This window comes from Heliconius melpomene, chromosome 21, assembly GCF_056956725.1.
Source record: "Heliconius melpomene rosina isolate 202511_hmr_F chromosome 21, ASM5695672v1, whole genome shotgun sequence".
Taxonomy (NCBI): Eukaryota; Metazoa; Arthropoda; class Insecta; order Lepidoptera; family Nymphalidae; genus Heliconius; species Heliconius melpomene.
Genome location: NC_140409.1, coordinates 8569068 through 8589542, shown reverse-complemented (window position 1 = coordinate 8589542; position 20475 = coordinate 8569068). Strand labels below are relative to the sequence as shown.

The following is a 20475-nucleotide window of genomic DNA, read 5'->3' as shown; positions in this document are numbered from 1 at the left end:
TGAGAGCTAATTGGTACTTGGCAAAAACAATTTTTATCAATATTTATTAAGGCCGTCATGGCGCAGCGGCACATGGGTGTGACCGTAACGCGACGGTTGTGGGTTCAATCTCCACTCGAGGAAGTGAAATATTTGTTTACGTGTATATTTACATTTCTTCGTTCTGGCGTCGAGGCAGAGAGCGGCGTTCAGTTCTATCACTGAACACCCAATGCATCCAGAATTCGGCTGAAAGTGGGAAACGGAGTGTTTTAACACTAGGTTCCCTCTGCCTACCCTGCTGTGTCCGCACACATACCATTTTTATTTTTACAATGAAAATGTAATGTTTTAATCTATATATATAAAATCGAAAGGTCACTCACTCATCACGAAATCTCAGAAACTACAAGTGCTAGGATTCTCAAATTTTGCATAGGAGTTACTTATAGGACGCAGGTGCTCGCTAAGACGGGAATTTGCAATATTCGACTTCTAAGGGGTTGTTTTGGGGGTTGAAAGTTTGTATGAAACTTCGTTACTAATGGCATTTGTCTTTGTCATTCGTTACTAAATGCTAGGAGTCTCAAATTTTGCATAGACGTCACTAGGACGTAGTCATGGAGACAGAAATTAATAATAACATAGTTCACGCGGGTGAAACCGCGAGCGGGCCGCTAGTAAACTATATAAACTAAATTAAAAAGAAATATTAATGATAATAAATCACTAAAAATTAAGTTAGCAGCTTAATTATAATATATTTCTAATTGGAATTTTTATTCAATTTTATCATTAACAGTGACATACCTCTTTTTGGTTTCAATTAATAAATAAGGAGTTATTAACTCTATCTTTTAAGTCGAAATTAAATGCAAATTGCTTCTTATTTAAGATAAATTGAATAATATTCAATATTTTTTGAATGCAAATCAAATGTTTAATTAAACTATAATCCTAATTTGATCAATTTAGTATATTTTGGATACAGCGTGAAGCTGAAAAAATGAGGTCAGAGTACCGCTTGTGTTTGAGTATTCCAAATAAAAATATATGATGTGTTAGTGTAAATTGTAATTATGAAAAATCTATTTTGTATAAAAAAAAGAAAGTAAAAATTTGGACCTAATACCAGATATCGTCATAGATTATTATTGAATGAACTCCTAATATTATAACGACTACAGTAACTCTGTCCATCTGTCTGTTACTCTTTCGAGTCTAGGCGACTGGACCAATTTCATGAAATTTGTTTACAGATAGAGTTGACCTTGCGAAACGACAGAGACTAACTTTTACCGTGAAAAAAGGGATTGAAGGAGGGTTGAAATAAGGAAAAAATATTTGTATGAACAAATATTGTTTGTATGGCTTTGCTTCCTAACTTCGATCGCTTTCTAAGATTAATTCTTTCCATTGAACAGGTAAATGTAGCTTTACAGATTGTTTTTGAAATAGGACGACCTACGACTTAACTGAATTGTAAACTCTTCAAAAGATTTCCTCCCAGTCCCTATATATTTTGAAGCTTCATACGATTTCAAATCTATTTGGCATATTATCGAGTAAAGTTTTGACTGGATAATAATATACTTACTAATTTTTTTGAACCCGCGAATTATGAAAGAGAGAGATACATCTAAGCGTCAGTGTTTAACCAACTAGGAATACACAGTACTAACTAGAATGTATTTGAATAGGGCATACAACCGGTAATATATTCCTAACATACATACAACCTTATCAACTGCAATTCAAATGGTAATTGGGACAGCAGACAATAAACTAGCACTGAATAAATAAATGAATCCAGTATAATAAACCCCTTCGAAGAGTAACCACAAAAAGTGGAACCACTGGTGGAAACCTTAGTTCTATGGTTGGTTAGGGTTAATATAATCAACCTGCCTTTGTGTTAAGTCCATCTAGTTTTTTATGCCTTTAAAAAAAAAACGATTATTTTTATCACTCGCGAATTGTAAATCATATTAAAATTGAATTTATTTTAGTCACTTCGGGTCAGCATAAAATATTGTAATTCATAGCCATTTCCGTTTCTTACTTTATTTTATCCAAACGTCGCTTGTGTAGCTATATACACATGCAATTATTCTTATAGAGCAAGAAATATGAAGGTTGCTAATTTGTAAGAAACAAAAAAGCTTTTGTTCTTACATACTATGCTTTTGTTACACTTAAAACAACAACAAATTTCTTAGCACACATGTTCTAGTAGATATAGGCGCGCCGTGACTGATCATCAGTATGTTTTTATGCATTCTGAGAAAATTCGACTACTCTTTTCTTATGTACTTATAGCCAATTTTTTGCATAAAAGGTTTTTAATATACAGGGTGGAAGAAGCAGCGCTCCTTTTACTGAAACTGCATATAGGGTAAAATATTTCAAACCCAGTGCTAAAAAAAATAATCAAGGTACCTCAACAGTTTGGACGTAGGATTTTTTTTTCACTTCACGACTTTTATCCATACCTGTATTTCGTGTCACGCACACATACGTAAGCGACGTTGCCGCTTTGACAGATAAGTGTGTGCGTGCCTATGTTAATTTATACTTTACAAATGGCGTTTTATTTTAAAATGATAATTTTATTATTTATTTTGTTTGAAAAATAACTTTTACATTTTTGGGAAATATTTTTTTCTGAATTATATTAGGCTTTTATACAGTAGTTAAAACTGTGGTTTCATTTAAAGTGGCGCTGACAATTCCACCCTGTATAAAATTATTTTTTAATATTAATATTATATTAAAAAAGATTGTTATTAATTATAAAAAATATATTATCCGCATATTTAACATTTTAATGATTGATATTTAAACTCGTATAAATAAATGCAATAATTTTAATTTTATATAGTATGTATTGTCATATTTGATGAAAAGTCAAGGATATCTATTCTATTGATTACGTGCCTGTACGCCCACGCGCGCATACGTTAAGCTAGTTAGTTCCCCATACCTGAGCGGAGCTTTCAAATGTTACTTGCACATATGTACAATCTCACATCAACATTATAATATGAATAAAGTCACATAAATTTTATAGAAAATATTTATTATAGGTACTTTGGAGATAGTAGTATCTATTTTCAAAAAGAAAAAACTAATTCGTTTAAAAAAAATGTGATTCTAGATTCATTGACTATGAATTGCTAAATGCATTTCGTAAATCATTTGTAGTAACAATAATTCTCTAACTTCGCACAAGCTCGAAAGCGAATTTATATGATTAGTTATAATAAACAATCATATTCTAAAGAAAAAAAAACCAGACAAGCCCGAGTCGGGCTCACTCACCGAGGGTTCCGTACAAAAATTGGAGAACTCGATCTTTTTCTGAAATTCAGCCTTAGCTGAGCCCGTTCATCTGATATCTCACTTGAACTAGCGACTTTAATACCAAATTTTGACCCTTTTTTCCTTAAAAGGTTAATTTAAAAGGTACGGATCCCTAAAAAGTGTGTTATAAGCTTTTAGATAACTTATCCTCAGTGCCGGAGTCACGTATTAGTTTTTAATTTCATTATTTATTTCTAGTGACTTATGCCGAAAAGGCGGCCGGTACCTTCACTAATAGTAGTCAAATCCGTTTACACTTAAGTCAAATAAAAGCTCCATTGTATTTTGAAATACGAAAATTTTCGTATTGCGATTGTGCGAATACGAATAAAAAATATTTTGCAAAAGTTGTAAATTGTTTTCAAAATACTTAACTTTTATAAAATATAAGTTTTTGTGGGAGTTCTTCAAATGACGTCAACTGAACGGTACCACAAGTGATATATAAGGAGTGGATTTCGTCATTTTCACTTCATATTGAGCAAATTTACATATCATAACACTAATTATGTTATAGCGTATATTGGTCTACTTGGTTTTCCAAACTGAGACCTTCACCCACGCCTATAATATGTGACAATTATAATAGCTGATTTTAAATATTATAATTGTCACATATTATAACATAAAATACCTACCTACCTACCTAGGTAGGTAGGTAGGTAGGTACCTGGTTTGATACCAGTTGTGTATCAAATATCACAGTTGTGTACTTGGTAAACTACTGCTAACTTGCTGTATCTTATTTGATGTATTTACATTATTTTTGTCTCGTTGTGGGTAGCTTGCAATTTCTTTATCTATATATAAATATACTTTACATCTTTAAAAAAAAACATTCACATGCTGTCATATTTAATTCAAAAATATAAAGCTACCACGGGCTCGGAAGGCAGTTTTACATAGTTTTGGAAGGTTATTATTTTAACAGTACTTATACTTTCAGAAGTTATTATTATTAATGTCAATCACTGCGTTAGAAATTTTAAATCTTATTAAAAAAAATAAAGTCAATTCAGTTCATAATCTATGGTGTTTCGAAAAATTAAAGTAATGCCATATATTCAAAAATGTCACATGACCTTAAAATTCACCTTAAAATTACCATATCGATACATACAGTAATGCAATTAGATTATATTTGTTCCTATAAAGTTCCTGAGTTAGATTTTTTATTTAGAACAAAGATATAAATTTCTTCAAACAAACTAACTCTTTTATCAAGTATTTGAACTACAATGCTAAAATTAATTTCAATATAAATGATTTGTAAAATCCTTATTTAAAAGAAAAATTAAAAATTAAAATAAAAAAAAAAATAGTCCATATAAATTTGTTTCAATCTAAATCAAACATTAACTATACGATAACAATAAAGCACGTCATATACCAAAATACATACAAAAAAAAACAAATACAATATTGAAATAGTTGAGTCAAAGCAATAAAATAAATGTAAATCATAATTTAGCCATAACAAACAAATATTTTATAAAGTTATGTACACACGAAATGTGCCGTAGCGTGTAATGCGTAACAAATTTGTACCTATATATCTTTAAATGTAACAACTGTGTGTCCAAATAAATAATAATAAAGTTCCTCATCATTCCTTAATGTTCCAGCTTTGTTAACGTCTATCTGTCATGGCAACAGCAATGAATTAACTTAATCTCTAACCAATTAGCTTAATCTCTAGGAATAGAATATAGAATATTTTTATAACAACAACTCGCTCTATATAACTTTTTAATCTTGTATCTACAAATAAAATTGAAGATTAAAAAAATAAATCAGCTTATCGCTGTAACGCTGGTAACTTAGTGTTAAGACACTCCTTTCCCCACTCTCCGCCAAATCCTGGAGGCATTGCGTCGGAACTCAACGCCTCGACACCAGAGCGATGAAATGGAAATATTAATTTAAATGAATATTTCATTTAGTAGAGTGGGAATCGAACCCATGACCAGTAGCGTTTACTCACACTTTGTGTCTGCGCCACGAATGCTAACTTAAAATTAAGGATAAAAGTTATATTATATTAGTCTGTTCGTTTCAAATTGAATGTCATTGAATAACAAGTTTTATAAGCTTTTATAAAATGCAAACTATGAAATAAGTAATACGTCGAAGTCTGTTTATTTCTCTATATTTCTGTTATTTTATATTATTCATTTTCACGCTGTATTCCATACATTGCAGGGTAGACAGAGGGTACCTAGTGTTAAGACATTCCGTTCCCCCCTTTTCGTTAATTTTTTTCGGACTCACAACCTGTCGCGTTTATAGTATTTAGTATTTACACAGCCATTTTTTGCATATTAAAAATATATAATATAGGTAGATTGTAGTCATCATGCATCTCTCACATTTTGAGAAGTGAATGGAATCTACTCTTATTTATATAAACGTAAAACGTCGTTTTTAATAAATAAAATAATACAATTGTGATAATTTTTCCAAATGATTTTTTTTCTATCACACACCTAGATTTAGATAATTATTAGTTAAAACTTTTAATTAAAAAATGTATAAATTCATCTCAGACCTGTAAAGTCAATTGTAGAGAATTATAACTTCTTCTAATTTTAAAGTTTTATAATTATAATGAAAAAAATAAGATACAAAATCTTATTAAACTTATTTTTTTTTAATTCTTTTGACTCGGTGCCAGGGCGTAAAATGAGAATATTTAATAAATAATAATTAGTTCCCCCCTTGGGGTAGAACCCACGAACGTCGCGTTACAGTCACACCTTTCTGCACGTGCGCCGCGACGGTTACAAAAGGTTATAAAAAAAGGTTATACATTATACAAGTAAATAACACATATTTAAACAAAAACACATTGTCAAATAATGTTTACTCTTATAAGACGATAATGTGACGCGAACCTAGATATCAATTGTTCAACAAGTGTGAAATGGTTATGAAGCACACTCGCGCGCTATACTTAAACTTATATTATAATGACGTCATCGAGACATTGAAAGTACATGGAATATATTTAACAACCTTTATTTAGGTTATTATACATTTAGGTTATTTTAATTTTTCTGTTTTGACTTTTTTGTATTTTCTTTTTTTTAGCTTCGCGCTGTATACCCCACATACCAGAATAGGTAAAAGAAGCGTGGTAACTTAGTGTTCAGACACTCCGTTCCCATCAAAACCCTTGCGTTCCCTTATTAGAGTTAAATACTGTGGTATTCTTATTGTTTTACTGCCGATGTAGAATTTGGCCAAGCTTACATTTTAAGTAATGTAGCAAACATTTTTATTATCAGCTTCACGCTGTATCCCGCACACAATAGGTCAGACAGAGGGAACGTAGTGCTAATACACTCTATTCCTCACTTTCCGCCGATTTCAGGAAGGAACGCAACGCCGCGCCTTGCCTTGTCAAGGGGAAAAAAGGAAAATATAAATTTTAAATAAATATTTAATTTCCTCGAGTGAGGATCGAACCCACAACCAGTCGCGTTTATTCAGTATTCACACACTTGTGCCCCTGTGCCAGGACTTGCCTCTTTAGGAACTTGATTACTTATACCTAAACGAGTATGTATTGTATAATGCTGTAGTGCTAGTTGAACTGCATTGGTAGAGCCCTACACGCAGGTCGGTAATTTATCCACATCAGTTCAATTAAGACAATAGTCAGTGCGGCAGCTTATCTGAACTGATGCACATTATTTCTGAAGGCATTTTTATGAGATCAGACTGGTAAGAAAGCGTGAGAGCGCACTAACATTGATTGTTAACTATATAGATAAAGCTTAAGCGAATATTTGATTTAATATGTATATTTATATAATACTAGTGGACCCGAATGCGGCTACGCCCGCTTGAACTATACGAATATTTATTAAATATATTTATGAAATTATTTTCAGTTTTCAATAGAGAGATGCGTTAAGCAAGCTCATTTTGGGTGACGTTTTCTAACAACAAACTTTGCAAATCGTTGCTTAGCAACGGTCGCATGGCGGCGGTTGTTATTAACATGGCGGAATAAATTGTATGTCAAATTAATAAGTATTTTAATATATTGGTATATATCGAAAATATTACAAATATGAGAAAAAAAAAGTATCCTATGTTCATCCCGAGACCCTCAAGAATCTCTATGTGAGTATTTTATCACAATTAAATTAGCGGTTTGGCCCTGATTGCGTAAAAAACCGACAGAGAGATAGAGTGAGTTACTTTCGAATTTATAATATAGGTATGGATTGACTAGGACCGCCACATGCTGTGCACGGCGGGTGTTACCGACGCTGTGTGTGCACAATCTGTGCGCGTGAAACAAAACGTTCCAAAACGTTCCACAGCTTTACTCTATGGGACACATTTTGACCATTTACTCAAAAACTACAATTACAATTATTACCAAACTTCGCTGGGATCACCGCGTCGTTCACAACGTTTCTGCAAAATTTCAGGGCTGTCGACTTAGCGGTCTAGGAGGAGTAGCATTACAACGAAACACTCTTTTGACCAGTAAAATACCAATAACAGTACTCGTATAATAACGGATATTAAGAATTTCTCATGGTCATACCATTTAATCAATATATCAGAAAGTTTACAGAGGTAGATATATGCTATAAGAATTTCATATAAAATACATTTAAGAAATAAAATAAAAACAGATTGACGGTGATTGCATAATTCTGTGTGTTCCGGTTATAAATAGCTTATGTATAAGGCTTGTAAGGTAAGAGGAAATCAGTAAATGGTAAAAGGAAAAGAAAATTGATTAGGATTTTTTTTGCCAGATTCAATCTGTATCCCGCACATAGCAAGGTAGGCAGATGGCACCTCGTGTTAAGACCACTCCGTTCCCCACTTTGCGTTTTTTTTTTTCGAGACATTCCGTTTTGAGTAGCGGAACTTAACATCGGGCTTTTGCCTTGATGCCACAGCGAAGAAAATAAAATACTAATAAATAATAATTAATTTCCCCGAGTGGATATCGAACCGACAAACGTCACGTTACAGTCATTCTCTTGTGCCCCTGTCTCTCTGCTATTTGGCCTCTAGGGGCGAGTGTAATTATATACATCATATATTTGAAACTGTTACTTATATCTGTTTTCTTTATTTTTATTTTATATAAAGATTTAAGTATAAGGTTTAAGGTCAGTCGTAGCGCAGGCAAACGCGACAGGTTATTGGTTCGATTCCCAATCGAGGAGATGAAATATTCTACAATAAGAAATATTTATACATTCATAAATAACTAGAATTTTTTACGTGTTTGCCTTTTAAATATATATTTGTATGAACAATATAAGCTCGCCATTAAAGCTTAGAGCTTTTCAAAATATAAAATACAAATAAAATCTATACTAATATAATAAAGCGGAAGAGTTTGTTTGTTTGTTTGTTTGTTTGAACGCTAAGATCTCTGGATCTACTGGATCGATTTACTTTGTTTTTGTTTTGTATGAAAGCTACATTCTTCAGAAGTGCTATAGGCTATATAATATTACATTACACATATGTACTAATAAATTAAAATACTTTATAATTTGACATGCAATTTATTCTGCCATGTTAATAATAACGGACCGCGTTCGTTACCGCGTCATTTTGATATTCATCCTTATGAAAATAAATATAATAGTTACTTTTAGCATTTCATTTAGATTGAAATTATATTTCTATAGAAATTATATTCTTATATTTCAAGCAGGCGTAGCCGCGTCCGGGTCCGCTAGTGTTTGGATATAATTCCGTCACCGTTACACTTGGTAGTAAAGCTATTGAATATTATCGATATTGGTATAGAATGCGTTTTTCTTGGTCTCGGTCCAGGTGTGATTTCATAAATAATTTATAAATATTTAATAATTTATAAATAATAAATATTTTATTTCCTCGCCGGTATCGAAGCCATAACCAGTCGCATTTACAGTCACTTATCCTGCATCCTGCACCTCGTACTTGGTAGAGACACACACACAACTGCTATAGCCAGTACACATGTGTAAAGCCAGTTTTTCATGGACCGTCTGTACAAATATACCTATAATCCAAAGTGCATTTAATTACTTTGGATTGAAATGGATTTAAGCTCAGCCTTAATATAATATGCATTCGAGCTTCGGTATTTTTTTTTTCAATTATATTTTTTTCTGTTTTTAGTATTGTTATTATTATTTTTATACATTCGATGATCACTGTAATATTCTTCTATCTACCTTGTGGAACTTGTGTCTTTTTAAGCGATTTCTGTAGAAAAAGGAAGTTATCAATTCGATTATTTAGTTAATGTATTTATTTAATTATAGTTAAGCATGGTTCCTCATTTAATTTTAAAACATGTAGATATATCACTTTTGATAAGATGACTGTATTTCCATATAGATATAAAAAAATAATAATACATATTTTTAAAATAAAAAAACTTATATAAGCGTGATTTTTTAAATTTTTTTTTAACATTGATTAATTTGTCGCATGGATCGATAACCTTAACATTTATAAATTTCACGTTTTAATAAACAGATTGTGTTACACAAATCTCGCTTAAATTGATAATGCCATTGTGAGGTTGCCACAGAATTGGGCAACAGATATTGAGTGACAGTGCCAGACTAACAACTTAGATAAATGGCTCTTGGCACGATTTTTTTTTATAATAAACAGACATAAAAGGTACAGATATGGGGAAATTGAATTAATTTTCCAATAGTGCGTTAATTTTTAAAAATACTTTATGTTTTTTATTTTAAAAAATAATTTTGTTTTTTCACAATTAGTTTATAAATTTATTATTTAATAATCTATCGTTATATATATATACTGGTGAAATGGTATGAATATTTTTCAAATTTGAGTATAATATTATCATGCTATGTAAATTTTTATGGATCAAGTATTTTTGTAGCGTTCACTGGTTAGAGGAAACAGAGAAATAGAAATTAATGTTTAAATTATTCCATATTTTAGTTAAGTGGGCAATTACAAAATTATTACCTATTCTGTACGTTATCTATAATGTAACAATAAAAAAATGTGTCTGTACATGGAATATATATGGATATGGATGGATATTATTAGAAAATCAAATATTTCGCATGTTTTTTGTTTGTGCCTACTTTTCATTGGTAAGTATAATGTTTTTCAATTTCAGGAATTGTTTAGAATTTTTAATCTACTGTATTAATATTAATTTAATATCCTCTCACTTTTAACCGGTTTTAATTTTAACCGTTACTTTCGTTATCATTGTTTTGTATTTTTCTTTATAAAAATTGTCCATATATAATATATCGATAATAAGTGCATATGATACCTAAAGATAAGTCGTCAGCATTATTTTAAAACCTACCTGGCTATATAAGGTTCTATGCATATACTATGACGGTAGTTTCCTATTACTAATGTGATAATTATTTAAATAATTGCTTTACTACTGAGCAATTGTTTTAGAATTGCAATTAATGTGTTTTTGTAGTTTAATAGAAATTATAATTAATAAATTAATAAAGAATAATGTAATTGTATTAAAATATACAATACACCAATAAATGATAATGAATGTAATAAGTGTTTTAACTATACAATTATTTTTTCAATTGACGTATTTCATTGAAATGTCTGCGATATTTAGCAAATTTCATTTTAGGGTTATGCCTACTTGTTCAACACAATTGTAGAAAATGTAACCGGATGACCTTCGTAAAGTAACCACGGTCGGCAAGCCAAAGTCGACGTCGTTTATCAAGTCGTATTTATTATTATATTATTTAATTTTACACATGACGCAACAAAAAACTACCATATAGGAATATATCGGAATCTTACTAATATTATAAATATGAAAGTTTGTGAGAATGGGTCTGTATCACTTTCACGCAAAAGTTATTGAACGGGTTTGGATAAAACTTTACACTAGTATACGTTATACGTCAGGATTACACATAGTATTTATTTATGTAAGCATTTTGTATAATTTGACTATAATATAACAATAAATTTGAGTGGGCGAAGCCGCGAGCCTCTACTATCTCATAGAGATTAACATTATTTTAGTATGTGTGTTTAACTAACATATTTTAGCTATGTAAAAAATAAATATTTACATTAAGTATAATTCTTATAGTATATTACCATCCACTCTACTCCACTCCATTCCATCTCTATAATATCAGTCTCGCAGTGAAGCTTACTTACTTAAATTATTTTGAAAGATTGTTACATGTTATTGTTATTGTTAAACTTGCTCGTAATTATAGCATCATTAATGAGACAAATTGATTTTTTATATCACTCGTACTATATACTTCTATTTCTTAATACACCTACATTAAACCTATATAATAAATTTTTAACTAAGCTATATATTTGTAGTAAATTAAAAACCACGACCTCAAATAAATTTATTTTGATAGTAGCCCACAAGCTCGGCCTGGCCGCGTTGGTGAGTAAAAGTTCGTAAACGATTCTATGTAACGGTATTAGGCTATTTTGTGGCTCTCGCACTTATACGCTTGAATGGAACTGGGGAATACTAACCTTGATTCTAAATGAAAATAAGAAACAAAATTCGATAACATTAACAGTAAGTTAAAAATTTAAAATATAAAAGAACGATATTTTTAAATGAAAAATGCGACAGAAGTGATTGTTGATATTACTTATTTCTATTCATCAACATCATCAACTGCCATATTTTGTTCACTGCTGGACATAGGCCTTCCCCAATTCTCGCAACCATACTCGATCCTCAGCTCCTCGGACCCATCCGCTTCCCGCTAAACTCTTTATGTCGTCGGCCCATCTGGCAAGGTGTCGTCCCACCAGTCGTTTTGTATGGGGTCTCCACTCTAACTTATTTCTATTGCACATAATAATTTGAACGTGTGTCTTTCGATTAATTTTCATCAGCTACCGTATTAAAAATATACTCTACTTTTCAATCGAGATTTATAAAAAAATAGGTAGTTCCTTTTAAGTATTAATTTTGGTTATATTTAAACATAATCAAAATTATTAAAATGGTTTAGTATATCTAAATGATTCTAATACTAGACTTCAGAAAAGAAATCAAGAAGGTAGATGACAGAGGGAACCAAGTGTTAAGGCACTCCCTTCCCCATTTTCCGCTGAAATGGCGTAACTCAACGCCGAGCTTTTGCCTTTGTGCTAGAGCGAATAAATGAAAATATTAATCAATAATATTTAATTCATTCATGTAATATACTCGTATATTGAATATATATTCTATATATCACATGAATCCGACCAAAATGATGTTTATTTGATATTGGACTTGATGTAAATTGATGCCTGAAGCTAACTTCAAATGGATGCATACAACTTTGTTATTGTTATAACAATCTAATCAAAATTATCGATTTCATTGAAATGGTCGATTGAAATGTGCATTATCAATATATGTAGTTGAAAACTGGTCTTATAGTTACGTCACGTTGTCAGCATCCAGTGACCGGATTTTAGATAGCTACAATGTCAAACTTCATCATCATCATCATCATCATGATCAGCCTGTCCTCGTCCATGTCAAACTTACCGGGCTTAAATTAATTAATTTTAATTATAGACTAAATATTAACTTAAAATAGAACATACAGCCTACAATTACAGCTCTGCGGTGACCGCTAGTGTAAGTAAAATTGGACGTTTGATTTTATAATAATAAGGTGCTATTTCGAGGTAGTATATAACTACATTCATATTTTCCCGACATAAATTTGTCCCATACAAATGATTATGTCATGTTTACCTCGACGGCCGGAACCTTTTTTGTATTATATACTCGCCAAACCGTTCACCAAAACGTTCACTAACCATAAATGTAATTAATTTGGTAAAATCTGAAGTTGAATCCATAAGAATAAATTATGCATACCTATGTATCGAACGGAGTTTCTAGACACTACAAAGAAGGTTTTCTCTGGCTAAGCTAAAAAGTATGTTATATTCAACGGTTGATATACAGTATCTTCCCGGTATGACTAGTCTAGTAACCTAGGCCTAGACCAAGGCTTTTAAGCAGAAATAAGTTTCATTTTCAGCCTATGACTGAAATAGTCAAATCTAGAATTTCCGAACTTGTCACAGAAACTTCGAAAGAAAAATATCTGACCAATTTCGAGCTTTTGCTTAGTCGATTCTAGACGCTTCTAGAATCGACTGGGCAAAGCTCGACACTCGACAGACTTAGTCAAACGTCAACCTGTACTCTACTAGAAACTTGTAATTAGATTGTGTGCTGTCAGCGCGCTGCTTGGTTCACATAAATAAATAAAATTATTAAAGATCTTCGAACTGAGGCCAATGTTATGACACAATTAACTGGAGGAAAAGTTGAGCCAATTGCAATTGGAAAAGCTGTATATATTCCCAGCTTCTTTGGAGCCAAAGAGGATGCTCGAAATTTTTTGTGAAATCTCGTGATCTCTCTCTGAATTTCATGAAATTAAGTTTCGAGGTTTTCCACTTAAATTAGTTTCTCCTAGGTTTGACATAAATAATTTAGTCAAAGGACGAAAATCTTAATGAATTTGGGCTTCGACTAAGACCTTAAGTTAGACTTGAGAATTAAAATGTAATAAAATCATCTCTGCTTCTGATTTTATCTAAGATCTTTAATAAGATCTTCAATATCTAAGATTATTAATAGCATTTTTTAAAAAATCGATTTTCTTTCATATGACTTGATTTAAAAAGTCTCTATGAAGCTCTATCGACGCTACCGTATAACCTTAGTGATGCATATTTTAAATGCATCTAAAACACTATATTATTAACCACTAAGTCTAGTACACGATAATTATGGTTTAGGTTGCCACTCGGGGGATTGATTTTATTTATTTCTTTTTGCATTTCGATTTCACGGTTGTTTAAATAAAGCGAAGAATATTATGTTGAGCTTTAAGACATTTTTAACTCAATAGAATTTCATGTGTACGTAGAAAAATCTATACTATTAAATATATGATACAAATAATAAATCTAATTGTGTAGTTATGAGAAAGTGAAAATGTATTCGTGTCCTTGAAAAGATTTCTATCAAAACAAGTTGATCAGTCGCAAGAATCTATAACGGGGATGACTGGCTTTGATTGACTCAGAACCGGGCGCTCTTTCATGCCCTGAGGCCGGTTCTTAACTTTCTCACCGACAAAATTTGATAATATAAGCGGCATTATTGACGATTATATCTCTAACTACTAAGATACTTAGTTTCATATTAGTAGTAAAGAATCAAGCTATGGAAATTAAATATTTTATTAAAATATAAAAATGGCTTACCATTTTTATACCATTGATCATACTTTTTATCGTTATTTTCTAATATAGAGTATATCTTCCTTGACTTATTTGGACACATGTGCAATTATGTGTATCGCACACTCAACGACTGTAGCAATTATGGATTGAGCACTTACTTAAAATTTTCAAACACCTACCATTTTATTTTAAATCTTATAGTGTCAATAATATCCTAATTTAATTTGGAATTTAACTAATTTTAGAATATTGATATATTCTTTTATTTAATTTAGAAATTGCTTATATTACAGTATCTATATAATAAGACTAGCGGCCCGCCCGCGGCTTCGCCTGCGTGAACTACGTTATTTCTGTCTCCATGAGGACCTACGTCCTATAAGTGAAGTCTATGTAAAATTTGAGACTCCTAGCATTCATAGTAACGAAGTTTCATACAAACTTTCAACCCCAAAAACAACCCCTCAGAAGTCGAATATTGCAAATTCCCGTCTTAGCGAGCACCTACGTCCTATAAGTAACTCCTATGGAAAATTTGAGATTCCTAGCACATGTAGTTTCTGAGATTTCGTGATGAGTGAGTGACCTTTCGATTTTATATATATAGATAAGCGCAACAACTTTTTCTTATTAATTCGAACAAAATATTATTTATACAGTCCATTTACTCCAAATCAATATAATTTAGTTTATTAATTAAAATGCATTTTTATATGTTTAAGGTAACTTACAAAGTCGACAGCATCTACAAAGTTTAATATACTGTGTTGATATACAAAAAAAACTTAACCGTAAAAATAATTTTATTACTATTTTTTTCTCATTTCAACGGGTAAAAATTAAGTTGTTTGCGACGCTCGAAATAACCTTGTATAATAATAGTATAATAGTATTTCATTATTATAGAAAATCCATTATGAAATATAAGCCAATCTTGTTTGTTTTGTTGTTATTAAATCCTGCAATTATATTTATTGCTAGCATATTAAGAAATTATTTGTTTTTAGAAGCTGCAATTTACCTTAAGGCTAAGCAATGTCTTATTAAAATATACTAAGTATCCTGTTTGGAAATTTGTTTTTTTTTTCGGTTATGAGGTTAATGCTGTTTAGTGTTATTGGCTTTTACAGCAACACCCTAGGGTACTCTGTCCCTGAAGAAATGCAAGCATTATGTGACTGAGGAACCCGACGACTGTAGGGGCGCCCCCTGTGGGATTTAAACCTCGGCTTGCGGCCGTCGAGCGGACTGGGGAAATTTATTGAATCCGTATTAATCTATTGAATTTGATTCCAATGTTAAAGGGTACTGGGTACCGGTGACCGGTAGTAGGTTACGGGTATACCGCTCAGTGGAGCAGAGGGCCGTGGCCGGTTTCACACAGACGCGAGAACGCACACGCAAGCGAGAAGGATAAGTGAAAGCGTCGGCCGCGGGGACACGCTAGTCGCTACCAACGTCGAACGTGCAAAACAATATCATTCATTTTTGCATAATGAAAGTGAAGTCGTTATTATTTTTGTCCTAATATCATTTAAAGTGTTTCAAATAGTTTTGTTCTAAATAAATAATAAAATAATTAGAATTTTTTATATTATAGTCGAAGGTAATTTTTTCAAGTCTTGTATTATGTTGTTAAAAAGATAAAAATGTTAAAATATTTACTTGCATAAGCTCCGATGGCCATTATGAGTCACGATTCAATTATTTTTGTAGGTAATGCAATGGAACGTTAGAATTGGTATCTTTAAATCGTTCACGTTTGTATTCGTAAAATGTGCAATGCCCTATTCTTAAGTAAAAATAAATAAATTTAGGAATATATAAAAAAACAATTAAATTAAACAATGTGTAAAAAAAAGGCTTTGGAACGGCATTTATCTGAAGTTTTATTAAATTTTTCATTCATTTCGTATTTCATTAATTGTGATATATTTAAAATTCATTATTTTCTGACCGCATACAATTTTATGAACCTATTGAAATAGATTCTTTACGTCATTTAATTCATATAGCAATTTAAATATAACGTTGCATACTTAACAGTTAAACGTATTTGTAAGATATCATTACGGTTAATGATTTGTCATTAGAATTACTTAGTTGTTTTGCAAAATTATTATTATGTGAATTAAAATATGAAGACGTTTATGCACTAAGGGGTATAACTGAGCGGTTTTTCCGCACAATGAAGGAAGGAGTCGCTTGCATTGGTTAACTCACCTTGGGCCAGAGCCGGCACGAGGGCACCGCTCCAAATAACAAGACATATTATACACAGAAACATTTTGCAACTGTCTCTTTTAATCATAAAAAATATGTTTATATAAATTTACACTGAAGCATATTACAGACACACACATACACTCACAAATATGATGAAGAAAATGTGTTTAGTATGTTGCGCGAAAGTAAAAGTTTCCCATTTGCTTTTCGAACGTAGAGCAGCACAAGAGATCCGGGTGTGGCGCGGAACAACGTATCGGACATGCGCTCGCGACGGACTGCCCCGGCCGCCGCGCCCGCCAGCTGCCCCCACCAGGCGGCGCCTTTCACCGTTACAATTCGTAGCCCCAAACACTGTGTTGTGCTGTTGAGCAAGGCTATATGACGATTGACATTTAACAAAAACCACCACGTTCGCCATACGGAAATAGCACGCTAACGCAGCAATTGCGAGACAGCACAATAAGCAGCCAATATTGAAATTTAGCAAAAATTTTCATTGATGTTTAAACTTTATGTGAAGCTTAAAAGCCCTTACGAGTACTTTATGTCAGGTATTTTCTTGTTCTATAATATACATTAAAATGTAAACAATAAAGTATGTATACCTGAAGCCAATACCTCATGTACATTGATTTTAATCTTGTAGTAAACTAATAAACTTACATAGTACTGAAGTGAGAGACGATACTGTGTAGGTATACACTCTACAGTATGTAACGCGGTCGACGGATCAACGCAACCGTTGTCTATTGGTAGAGAACCCCATTATCAGTAGATATATATTTCACAACCTCTAAGTCCAAGATTTTGGACCAAATATAGCTAAGAACCACTATGATTAAATTATCTTTCGAATAAACAAAACTGCACTGAAATCGGTCCATCCGTTCGGGAGCTACGATTCCGCCGAATGAGTCTTTCGGCGCACGACACACAAACACACACACTTTAACAGACAGACAAGGGGGCTAATCTAACACTCCTCTTTTTCATTTCTCGTCGGGCGTTGAAAATAATTACTAAAAGCTTAATTGGGATAGCATTAAAGAAAAATAAAAAATGTACTAATATTAAAAATAAAAAAGTGTTATTTATAATAATGAAATTATTTTTATGATTTACTTTTTCAAAAAATTGGGTAATTAATTACTTATCGTATATGATATCATATTTTTGTAGAAAACGTATAAAAAATTGAACATAGTATACGCCATAAGTTCTCTATAAGTTCTCATCAAGCTACGTTGAAATTCTTCATAATATAATTATAACTTGCTGTTGTTAAGTGTGGAATAACATTTTAAATACGTTAAAAATATTTAATAAATAGCATTATCATCTTGCCAAATGATAATTCTAAATTATTATCATTGTGTAGCGGATATTTGCGAAAATCTCCCCACAGAGTTGCTAACAACATAAATAAGTTATAACAATCGAAAAAAAACTAAAAGAGTAAAAAGTTGAAGAAAAACATCGTGCGTACATAAAAATAAAATAATATACTTATAAATATAAAACGCTAGTATCACATAATTAACAAAACACACAAAAAATCTTGGTAATAAGATAATTCTTAAAATAAATCTATAAGATGATTTTAGGAAATTCCATCAAAAAATGTCGACATCACACTAAGTTCTCGAAATTACATTCTCTTTCAAATAACCATTACACAGGTTAAATCAATATCCCCTAGTCGTAAACACGGGGGTGGAAATTCACAACCCTTAGATGCATGCAAGTTCTAATAAAAAGTTATTTGGTACCTATGTTTATATATTATAATTTTTATGTAGTATTATTTTTAAGTTTGTGCTCTCACCTGAGAATTTGCTTAATATGCTGTAAACAGGTTTAAACTTAAGCCATTTTTTGTGGGTACCTGATGGTGATCATCGCCGCCCACGACCCCGTGCAAAACCAGAGGTGCGTTGCCGGCCTTTAAGGTGGAGATAGACGCGCTTTTTGAAGGTACCAATATCGTACCGACCTGGAAATACTGCCGCGGGTAGGCCATTCCACAGTTCCGTGGCGCGTGGAAGGAAATTTCTACGAAACCGCACAGTAGTGGAGTGCCACGTATACAGGTGGTGTGGATGATATTTAAGTCTGTGGCATGCTGTGCGGTTAGAAAATTCGGCGGGAGGTAACAGGTCAAACAGTTCCTCAGATCACTCACCATGATAAATGCGATAGAGAACGCACAAAGCTTGAAAAAACACGATTATTTTGAAATCATATTTAATTTTTTTCACTTAAACTATTAAATTATTTATCACTTAAACTATTAATTATTACAGTCCTGTTTTAATATATAATTGTATGTGCGCACATTTAAGATTTCTAAGGTGAAAAATATTAATATATAAAAAAAAAAAAAACAAAAACCCCGACTGCATAAAACATGCCCAATAGTTCATTAGTATTAACAGTCGAGGCCTCTTTAACTTATGCATATATAACTATAGATTCCAACTTTAATCATGCTTTCATGATGAGTCGGTGACTTTCGAATTTTCTATATGGATAAACATTAATGGAATAATACTAAAGTAAAAATGAATTGTAATGTAAAATATATAATGTAATGAAGATTTCTTTTTCTCTTAGAGATTACTAGAAGGTTACTGTTTTTTAATGAAAATACGTAATTAAGTTTGTTAAACTCGCAATAACTTCTCTCAACGCAATGAATATATTTGTATAGATAGTCTACAGACTACATTTGATAGGTTTAATGATGACCTCAAGCGAATTGAAGCGAGCATCAATTGATTTCTAAACTCAATTATTTCACTTTCCCATCCCTTTATTATCGGTATCTATACCAGGCGAATAGCGTTACCTAGACTAGACAAAAAAAATTCATGTAACCCTATGGGGAAATTTATCACTTGATTATTTCTCAAGTCCATTGAATTTTTAGAAAATTTTCAATTTCATATCTATATGTTTGCAAATTTTCATTTCATCGGTCAAACCGTTTGGGAGCCTATTGATGACAAAGAGAGTAAAAAGTCTCGAGTAGAGGGCTCCGCTCAATAATATAGAGTTTTCTCGTAAATAAACCACGACTTTACGGAGCTTTCCTCAATACGTCTGCTCAATACGGCACATGTGCCCCGATAGAGTCGTTCCTGTGCTAGCATCAGCCTCGGTTGACTTCGGAGACCATCGGGGATTGTCGTTTGTAGGCTATTAATTAAACCATAAAATAATATTAATTAACTTTTACTAAATTATTATTTTACTTAATGGTCTACAAAAGGCTGCACAGTGGCATACCGAGCTTAACTCGCGCCCGGGGCAAAATACTTTTATAGCGCCCCCCAAGCGAACACAATATAATTTCATATGTACGTTTAAATAGTTTTGCGGACTATTTGGCGCCCCTTTATGAGCGGCGCCCGGGGCATGATGACCCTCCTTCCTGCCCCCTCACTATGTTACTAAGGCTGCAAGCCTCATCATCGGATAGTCGAGTTCTTAAGGGACCATATATTAAAAAATGGCTCATTTCATACTCTACCTACCTATCTATGGAAGATGACAGGCCTTGTGTAATGCAATCATTACAGCAACTAAATTATCTTTTTTTTTTCAGCTTCACGCTGTATCCCGCTTATAGCA

General features: G+C 32.1%; 1 protein-coding gene across 1 annotated transcript in view; it reads right to left on the bottom strand.

Annotated features, from left to right (window-relative positions):
• fw (CUB and Sushi multiple domains furrowed) overlaps window positions 1-17137 on the bottom strand; it is a 44385-nt gene extending 27248 nt beyond the window's left edge. Inside the window, exon 1 of the mRNA XM_085205978.1 lies at window positions 16837-17137. Within this exon, the coding sequence (XP_085062104.1) occupies window positions 16837-16924 (88 nt within the window). The 5' untranslated portion in view covers window positions 16925-17137. The remainder of the gene's footprint in view (window positions 1-16836) is intronic.
• Window positions 17138-20475: the final 3338 nt, after the last annotated feature.